The sequence below is a fragment of the Barbus barbus genome (genome assembly GCF_936440315.1).
Source record: "Barbus barbus genome assembly, chromosome: 34".
Classification (NCBI taxonomy): Eukaryota; Metazoa; Chordata; class Actinopteri; order Cypriniformes; family Cyprinidae; genus Barbus; species Barbus barbus.
In genome coordinates this window covers 3,218,158-3,228,468 of record NC_136762.1, presented here as the reverse complement: position 1 = coordinate 3,228,468, position 10,311 = coordinate 3,218,158, and the positions used below count along the sequence as shown (strand labels likewise).

The 10,311-nt window shown below is 35.5% G+C and overlaps 1 protein-coding gene across 1 annotated transcript; it reads right to left on the bottom strand.

The window, feature by feature from the left end:
• Nucleotides 1-128: 128 nt before the first annotated feature.
• On the bottom strand, nt 129-9,926 carry LOC306854543 (protein NLRC3-like). Its single transcript, XM_079392669.1, has 7 exons — nt 9,790-9,926; nt 9,595-9,681; nt 6,134-6,244; nt 5,157-5,297; nt 4,789-5,083; nt 3,775-4,021; nt 129-2,986 (listed from the first exon to the last, which is right to left on the bottom strand). The coding sequence occupies exons 2-7, from the start codon at nt 9,633-9,635 to the stop codon at nt 1,401-1,403; spliced, it is 2,421 nt and encodes an 806-aa protein (XP_079248795.1). The 5' UTR covers nt 9,636-9,681; nt 9,790-9,926; the 3' UTR covers nt 129-1,400.
• Nucleotides 9,927-10,311: the final 385 nt, after the last annotated feature.

Here is a 10,311-nt window from a genome sequence, read left to right as displayed (position 1 = left end):
AAATATAGAAACGCCTATTATGCTATAAATAATGCATATACATTTTATTTAGGGGTACATGACATGCTAGATTTATTTATTTATTTTGATAAATTCTATATGGAAAGAAACATCACTGACTCCACCACTACAAGAGACACTTTTATTAGAAACGTTGGTCAAAGACACACTCCTCTTTAAAAAAAACAACAACAAAAGTACAGCTAATTAAATACTATTTGACCTCAAAGCCCTCAACTGTCAGTGTAAATACATGATTTCTTTCTGAACTGTAAATCTGAAGCATATGACAAGTAAAAAAACAAAACAAACAAAAAAATCAATCTTTTGTGATTTCCTAAAACCTGATATAAATCAAAGAAAAATTTAATAAAAACATAACATGCTGCTCAGGATAATAGTCTAGTTATTCATGTTACTTGCTTAATGTTTGCAAGATTTTTTTCTGGTGATTCTGGAAAGCAGTGATTGTTGTTGAGAAAAGTGCACATCCATGTCTTCAGTCCCTTTGAAACATTGTGTGAACTTTAACATGTATTAGTGCTATAATTGGCTATTCTCTTTAGCTGAAGAATGCCTGAAGCAAACACATCGACTCAAACAAGCAAACTGATGTCCTCAGCTCACAGCACCAAAAAGAGTTCAAGGAACAGCTCACCCAATAAATAAGAGTTTACTCACTTGAATTGATCATTTACACACTACTCAAATCAGTGGATTTATCTAAAAATCCCAATCCATAAAAGCTGCAGTGACCAAAGATGTTAATGACGTACACTACCGATCAAAACTTTGGTATCATTCAGATTTTTTTTTATGTTTCTGAAAAAGTCTCATCTATTTATTTAATCAAAAATGCAGTAAAAACAAATGAAATTTTATTACAATTTAAAGTGTTTTCGATTTGAATATATTTTAAAATGTAATTTATTACTGTGATGCGCAGCTGAATTTATTCTAATGCTATATAATGATAGATTAAACTTATCAAAACTGGCAGCAAAGACATTTATAATGTTACAAAAGATTGTATCAAATAAATGTTTTTTTTAAATGTTCTATTCATCAAAATAGCAGTAAATCAGCATGATTTCTGAAGATCATGTGACACTGAAGACTGGAGTAATGATGCTGAAAATACAGCTGTGCATCACACAGATAAATCACATTTTAACATATGTTGCTTTTTTAAATAGAAATAACATTTCACAATATTACTGTGTTTTTGATCAAATAAATGCAGCCTTGGAAGAGACTTCTTTCAAAACATTAAAAATCCAAATTATTCCAAACTTTTGACCAGTAGTGTAAATAATGACGGGGTGAACCATCCCTTTAACAGAGTCGTTCCTGGGACACTGCGTTTAGTTTAGTGTTTCACAGTCCCGCTTTGTTTCTTCTCATCTTCCCTCTTTGCCTTCCTCCAGCTCCACCAGACACAACTCCAGATTTCTTCTCCTGTCAGCATGGATGTTATCTCTCATTTTCTTGTTGATGTATTTGACCACTTCCTCCGTGCCTTGGGCTTTGGGGTGGTAGTGATTGAGCAGGTATCCATGCAGGTTATACTCAGTTCCTGGAGTCACCAATCCGACCAGGAACCGCAGGAACATGTCCAGATGACCATTCGGAGACACCAGCGCGCGGTCGATGGCGGGACAGTACAGATCGAATACAGGCCGATCCTTGTTTGAACCCTGGAACCAAGACATTTTGCTTGGTTCGATCACGTTTTTCCCATGTTTCCTAAAAGCCACATATGCGTACATGGCGGCCATGTACTCTTGAACGGTAATGTGAACAAACTTAAAGATCCAAGTATGAATGTCTTCGTTCCTTCGTTTGACCTCAGTGGTTAATTCATCGCGTTTGGACAAATCTTCATAGGTCAGGTTGACAGAGGTCAAATCTTCCACCGTAAACCAGTCCCGACCTTCTTGTATCATCTTATATGACATTTTCCCCATCATCTCAATAAACATCTTATCTTCATCCCTCCACTTTTGTGCCTCAACGCTGCAGCCGCGGTACTTCTCGAACGAGCGGTTCATCTGCACGACGATGAACTGCGAATAAAACGCCGTGATGCCAGGAGGGTGTTTGCCGTACTCGGGATCTCGAAACCCTCGTTCGAAGATGAACGCCACCATCCAGCTGAAGAGAGGAAGGTGGCAGATGATCTCAAGGGCTTTGGAGCGTTTCATGTGGTTATAAACCTTCCTACCGAGCTCAGGATCAGGGGTTCTCTTTGTAAAATACTCTTCCTTTTTTTCATCTGTGAATCCTCTTAACTCTACATACCTGTCGATTAGCTGTGGAGGAATTCGGTGGGCGGCAGTGACATGGCTGGTGATCCAAACTCGAGCGTTAGGAAGCAATGTGCCTTTTATTAGGCTGGTGAGAAGGGCGTCTAACGGTGCTTTTACCCTGGCGCTTGAGATAACTTCGTTGTTTTTAAAGTCCAGGTTGTGTTTGCAAAGTTCTAGAGCATCAATGATGAAGAGACTCAAGCAATCGGGCTTCTCGATGAATTTAATGTTATCGGCTTCTGCGAAAAAGTTACCGAGCATTTCTAGGAAGCTCTGACTTCCATCTTTCCCAAGGTGCAACTCTTTTGCTGGCAAAGGGAAGACAAATTGAAAATCCTGATTGTTTTTTTTCTCTATCCAATCAATGATGACCTTATTCACGGCCACCGTTAGACCGCAGGCGGGAATTCCCGTCATCATGACCGTGCGGATGGGTTTCTGTTCGTGAGGAAGGGGCCGAAAGATGTCGGCGGCCCTGATTTGGGTCTCCTGGACCGTATACGGTATGCGTTGGACCTCATTCTCGAGGTTGATGGGCTCCCTGCTGCCTCTGATGACTGTTACGGGCTCGACGTAGACGTCGCTAATGTAGCGCTGCTGACCTGGACGGCATCGGCCTTCGTAGAGAGAGTAATAGCGGCGTTCGTGGGCTATTTTCAGGTCATGCTGTAACACGGCTGGAAAGAAACAAAACAAAAGAAAATCAGGGACTGAATATAAAGACAAAGGAAGTTCTTTTACACATTACCAGGTTTATTTTACACCACATTCTATACTAAACTGAACTTTGCTATATTTGCTAACTTTTGGAACGCATAATGTTGGATGTTATTCTTTCCATATGTGATGCGTTTAGTCATTATTGTGAGTTACAAAGGACCGTTTACACCGTTTAAAAGTTTAAAGTTCAAAGAAATTAACTTTTATTTAGCAATGATGCATTTAATTGAAAATGTCTTTTACCTTCACTTTTGAGAGAGATTTCCATTTTAAATAAATGCTCGTTTTGAACTTTCTATTCAAAGAAAATTCACAAAATAACATCTTCACAAAAATATGAAGCAGCACAACTGTTTTCTATATTGACAATAATTAAAAATGTTTCCTGAGGAGCAAATCAGTATATTATAATGATTTCTGAAGGATCATGTGACACTGAAGACTGAAGGCTTTGCATCATCTAGAAATTATATTTTATTCCAGCCTAGATGAGCAAAAGAGACTAGAAACCATTTAATTTTTGCTGAAACTAAGCTTTTATAACGATTCAAACATTTTAAATATGAGAAAATCTTCTACATATCTTCTAAAAAAAACAGTTAAAAAGTAAAACAAACAAAAAATTATTATAAAACACACATTTATCATTTATCCCATTATTAATCATTAATAATCGAATTATTTAATGCGTGTCAAAATACACCTCCCAAAGATGGCTTTTTTGTGACGTGTGAAGCTGCTGTACCTCTTCTGCAGGTCTTCTTTAGGTAGTCGGCCAGATTGTCCTTTCCAACATTTTGGATGGCTCGTACGGTGAGATGCAGAGCTTCTCCCAGCTCACAGACCTCGATCATTTTATCGGCCAGATCCAGCGGGTCATTAAGATCCGCAATCCTTGAGTAGTTCTTCCTGAATCTGCAGTGATTACTCAGAGAGCGCTTAAAATAGGCGATCTCTCCCGGATGGAGCTGGGAAAGACACCCCACCATTTGCTGCATGAGAGAAAGACAAAGAAACATGAAGGATCCTGTATCAAATACAGGTTTATTTAGAAACAACACAATCTACTACATACCTTCTATCATCTGATTGTTTAGACTTTTTATTAGCTAGTAAAAGTCTTAGTTTAACAGTACAAATGTCCACTTTCAGCTTGTCTTTTTGCTGAGAAATCATGATTTTTATGAAATAAACGTTAATAACTTTAATATTGTTATTCATATTTCAAGATGAACACTTACTGAATCGGTTTACTTGATTATCCATACATAACTTTGTAAAATCTTGTTGAATTATGCGTATCAAATATGGTCTTTAGGCTTTTGAGGAACATTTGTTTGTTCATCTCTCAATCATCATTGTATTGCATTGCATCGTGTGTTTTGAAACTAAACAGATCCTTAAATCATAAAGCTAAACATTTAAATATCTTATAATACATATTATTGGGAAATATAGAGTGACAACTGATATTAATATAAGTAGTCTGCTATACTGTTCTGGTAGCTTGTAAATCAATAAGATCTTACATTTTGTACATATAAACATCAGCCTAAAATAAAAAAATGTACAAAAAAAAAATAAAAAATTGAGCTTTTTTCCATCCTCAATTATAAGCTCCATATCCTCACTATCATATTACATGAGCCATTAAAGATTTGAAAAAATGCAATTTTTCTGACTATTATTTCATGTCAGGCTTCAAGTTTCTCAAAGGTTCCTCTAAAGCTCTCAACAGGAACACAAAACATCTACTGACCCTTAGCACATGGCGCAGGGTGAGGGAGTAGTGCGTGTGTTGAAACTGTAGGCCGACGCCTTCCGGAGGAGGAGGAGGAGGATCGTTCGCCTCTTCGAAACCTACAACAATTTCATCAAAATCATCCTCCACCTGCTCCTCCTGCTCCATCGCAGCGCCTTCATTCTGTTGCTCCTGCGTGTCTCTCTCATTTATCTCCGCGTCTCTGTCGTTCAGCTCTTCATCCATCGCTGCTTCTGTCCTTATGTCACTCTGAAGCTCAGACGGCTCCACGCTCGACGGCTCTCTGTTAATGCTGAATGACAGGAAATGTGAAAAATATCCTCATTACATTAAGATGCATGTGTGTGTGTTGTGGACGTAGTTACCTGTGCCGGGAATGAGATTCTGCTGTGTGCATGAACGGCTGCGGTCTCAGGACCAGTCCATCTATGTATACGCTGGACTGGTTTGTGTTCGTATGTTCAGTAATCGCAGTCTCTGGCGAATCTGAGCGGTGAAGCCTGACCCTGAAAATACACATGCGTGATGTAAATCCATAAATGAACCATGAAGTGAGTTGCTTTTGTGCCCACAATATTTGATTAAGTGCACTGAAATCAATTAAAACTTAAAAAAAAATAATAATAATGTGATGTTTTTTTGAAGGTTTTTAACTGTCATAAAAATGCTATTAACATTTGCTTTATTAAAAATTATTCTATTATATATATATATATATATATATATATATATATATATATATCTTTAATATAATATAGAATAATAATTAATAAAACAAATGCTAATTGCATTTTTATGATCGTTTTGAGCTCTCATTCTAATATTTTGATATATATATATATATATATATATATATATATAAAAGAATGATTTCTGAAGGTTCATGCAACACTGAAGTTTGGAGCGATGATGCAAAAAAAAATCAGCTCTGCATAACAGGAATAAATTATATTTTAAAATATATTCAAATAGAAAGTTTTTAAATTCACATTTTTTAAATTTACCATAATATTTTTGATTAAATAAATGCAGCAAGAATAAAAGACAACAAAAAGAAATGACATTAAAATTAATTCTTACATCATTTATTTACATCAAACAATAAAGAACCATCAATTTGAAGAGAAAAAAAAGCATTAAAAGGGACGACATTAGTTCTCAGGTACTAAGTTTAAAAAATTGGAAAGGTCCACACTTAATGCAAGTAATTTGTAGTTTTGTCATGTTTGACAATTTGTCAAGCATGTCATATCCAGTCTGGTCCATAAAACAGATTTATCATTATTATTAATAGAGTGCGACTTCAATGCTTTTTTGTGTGTGTAGTTGTATATTACCATACCCTGTTGCTGGAAGTTTGAGCGGAGGTTCTTCAAATTCATCATCTTCTTCATCTTCATGATCATCACTATGCATGGATCCGTAACTGCTGGGCGGCCGGTCCGTCATGATCCTTAAAATAACGTTAACAGCGACATTAAATCGGAAACAAGCATGTGTCAACTTTGAAGACCTTTCAACAAAAGGAAACTCGTCCGAGCAGTCCCTGCACAAAACTCAAAAACAGACGTATTCGCATTGCTAACCAACACCTGTAACACTGAAGCCAAAATTCAAAGAGCACAGCTCAACATGCTCCACTGGATGAATAATAATAATATGCTTAAAAATCTAAGCAAAATCTTTATATTCATACCACGAGTGTTCATGCAAGCTTGCACCAACCTGAGCAGGTCATCAAATGTCTAAACCAGCAAAGACTCTGCTCCTTTAAATGCATATTGTATTTCAATCTGAAAAAACAAATGATTTCGCTGACAGAAAGAATGTCTTTTGATAAAGTGGCTTGATATTTGATCAGTCAGATTATGTGTCTCCTCACAATAATAAACTGAGAAAGAGCATCTTCTCATATTTCCAGCTCCCAAAAACAGAGGAACAGGTACGTTTACTGGTTTGAAAAGTAATTATACAAACTAAACCTGCACCAAAATGATTCTAGAACGTGAGAACGATGTTGAATGATATTCTTCAGGAACACAGAAACAAAAAACAGTATATTAGTAGTAAATCGACTAGTCCTGAGATGACCTTGAACATCTCTACATTGGTTTTATGGTGTTTTCAGATGCAAACCTGAATTATTGTATTCTTTCTACTGGTTGTTTTGTCTTTCATTATTATGATTTTAGGACATTCTTAGTTTCTTTGATTAGCTCTGGCTGGAGTCTCAAACTAAACCTGGTGATGTGTAATATGTGTATATGTATAGAGTGAATATATATATAGTGCAAGAGGAGCTTATCAGTCTGAGGACATTGTAGAAAAGTAAAAAAGGAGATAAATAAAGTGGCATAAGGCACATGGCAGAATAGATACAGAGTGCAAACCAGTTAAATAAAACAAAACTGTGCAGATTAGTGCATGCTCCTCAAATCACTACGTGTTTAATGGATTATTTCGAAAAGATAATGAAGTATCAATGTTCAGCATTAAAGCATAAACTGCAACAGCGTCAAAACAATACATAGTTTGTGTAATAATATGATAAATATTTTGATTGATTACAGGAATACAGCAAAACAAACCATAAGTGAATAACTCATGCTAACCTAGGCTAATATAGTTTTTGCTGTTGTTTTCTTTTTTATGTGTAGCGTTTATATATTTCAATTGTGGGGCTTTATTTTTTATTTTTTTAATAGATTAGACTACCTAGTTGTCATTGGTGACTAGTACTGCAACAACAATGCCTGAAACAAACCTCTACAAATGTATCTGTGGCCTAATAAAATGTATAAAAGCTAGTCTGGTGGGAGTATCCTGTGTCTTTCTTTCTTTCATCATCATTTTATTATTTATTTTTGATAGCCAGTATTTCCCAGCCTCCACAGCACCATCATCATCAACACCAAACTACAAATATTAATTTCTCATATAATATAATGTAAATTATCATTAAAGTCACACAGGTAAATGCACATTTACTTCTATCTGTCACATATTTTCTTCTATTATTAATTTTATTTTAAGTAAAAATAAATAATCTTTCCACATACACCTGTTTGGGAATCACCAATCTCCAGGTAGCCTATAATAGATTATAATATAAAGGTATACGTCCACCCAGAAATGAAAACTCTGTCATCATTTACTCAAACAGTGTGAACAAAACAGCACTGACACATTTTTCAAAGTATCTTCTACAGAAAAATTAGTCATACAACACTGAAACATGAGTATTTTTTTTTTTTTGAATGATTTGTCCCTTTAAAATGGACCTACAAAAGCATGTCATGTTTTCCTTAATTGTATTTAGTCAAATATAGAGCATTACTTAACAGCTTAGAGACACTGAGAAAGAACTACTACTAATATTATAATAATAAATATCATATATAATTATACATCGTGTCTGTTCTTTGACCATATGTTGCACTGAAAAACAATCTCTTTAACGTCATATGTTTAAAAATGGTGTGTGAAAACATCCACAATTGCATGATCCTAGTGTTGTGCTCAGAAGTCACAAAGAGCTTTATTACCATGTTAACACACACAAGGATTTTAACTTGGCGACAGGAGCTTCCAAGAAGAAAGTACAGATAGTGCAGCATACATGATAGTGCAGATATACATAGGAATCATGTTAACATTTGAAAATCTTATTCAAAAGTGTTTATCACATTTTACAACAATGAAACCCAAATGCAATCTGTTCTCCTGTCTCCTCCTGAGATTTATATCTTTTGAGATTAAAGTTAACATTTCAAAATTAAGTCAGTGTCCGGTGTCTGAGATAATTATTAAAACAGGGCCTTGGAACTCAATGGAAACAGCCTCCGTGTATGTTCAGTTCACACAATGATCAGCTACCTGTGACTTAAGCTCAAGACAATGACTTTACATGAAGATGAATATATGTGGAAACATCACAAAAGCAAATCAAGGCCACATTATGACACTATTGATGATGACATATGTATAAGTTCTTATCCAAATTTAAAAATAATATTCTGGAGTAGCTGCTGACCTACAGGTGTCTTGATGTCCAAGAAGACTGTGCCATCAGAATAATGCGTTAAGGTTTATGCACTGTATTATATAATCAATTACAATTACAAATTATAATGATTACAATATTAGCATTTTAACTACAAGAAAAATTTCTCATGTAGCTTATGTAGGTAACAGAAACACTGGCTATATACAAAATAAACAAGGGTTTATGAATGACACAGGAAACTCAAACCAGACTAGTTTATATACATTTTATTAGGCTGCAGATACTTTTGTAAAGGTTTGTTTCAGGCATGGTTGTAGCTATACACTGCACACAATGACTGAGGACTAATCTATTCAAATAAATTAATTAAAGCCCCACAAATTAAATGTATAAACGCTAAACGTGTCAAAAACAAAAACTATATTAGCCTAGGTTAGCATGAGTTATTCACTTATGGTTTGTTTTGCTGTATTCCTGTAATCAATCAAAATATTAATCATATTATTACACAAACTATGTATTGTTTTGACACTGTTGCAGTTTATGCTTTAATGCTGAACATTGATACTTCATTATCTTTTCGAAATAATCCATTAAACACGTAGTGATTTGAGGAGCATGCATTAATATTTTCAGCTCCATTCATTTGCGCGTTGTTTGGAGGACACGCCCACAACAGGAGAACTCATGAATATTCATGTTAACTCCTCCCACTGGAACAGTTTTACACGACACCGGTTTGACCGAACTGAGGAAAACAGGCCGATTAAACCAGAACCAACCGTCAAAACACTTACCGACCCACTTCAGAATCACTATCGGCCCCGGTATTACTCATGATGATGGTTATAAACTCCTTATCAACCAATTACACCTGCTGCTACCTAAGAAACAGAAAAAATATCGATTAGCTTTTATCGGAAATTCGTGGCCTGGAAAATACTTGAGCTGTATCAGTAACTTAAGCGCGAATTAAAGCGACAAAGACTTACCCAAAACATTTAGGAAGTGCTCTAGCGATAAAAAAGTTGGATGAATTTGTCCTTTCAAAAAAAGCCTAAACCGTCTTCCATTGAAGCCTCCGCCTGACTGCACTTCCGCGTGACGCGTCTCCTTCCGGTGACGTCATGTTTACTTTCGGTTTCTGCAACAAATGGGAAAAGACGAGGCAAAATAGCAAAGCATCTTATTCCTGCAATACGTTTTTTTTTTGTTGTTGTTTTTTTAATCCGAGGATTGGCAAATAAATAGAAAATGTTATAATTTCTGGTTTACTGAATTATCTATTTTGTATATTTGTATATTATTTTTTTTTATTATCTGTGTCCTGTCACACTGTGGAGCTACTGTATGTGCAAACATACCTGGCAATAAAGCTAAGTCTGATTCTGATAAATGCGATTTTTCAGCATGATAGAGTGAACAACCTTATTGTGGAAATAAAATTGTTTGCAATGTACAAGTATGCATGAAAATGCACGCTAAAGGTATAAATAAATGGAGCACAAAACCAG

What these genes read in the sequence shown, in the direction of transcription:
- LOC306854543 (XM_079392669.1), bottom strand. Translation starts at nt 9,635, where the DNA reads ATGAGTAATACCGGGGCCGATAGTGATTCTGAAGTGGGTCG. An exon ending in GAATCTCATTCCCGGCACAG is followed by an intron (nt 5,084 to 5,156) that starts GTAACTACGTCC and finishes CCTGTCATTCAG; the next exon opens with CATTAACAGAGAGCCGTCGA. An exon ending in CCCTGCGCCATGTGCTAAGG is followed by an intron (nt 4,022 to 4,788) that starts GTCAGTAGATGT and finishes TCTCTCATGCAG; the next exon opens with CAAATGGTGGGGTGTCTTTC.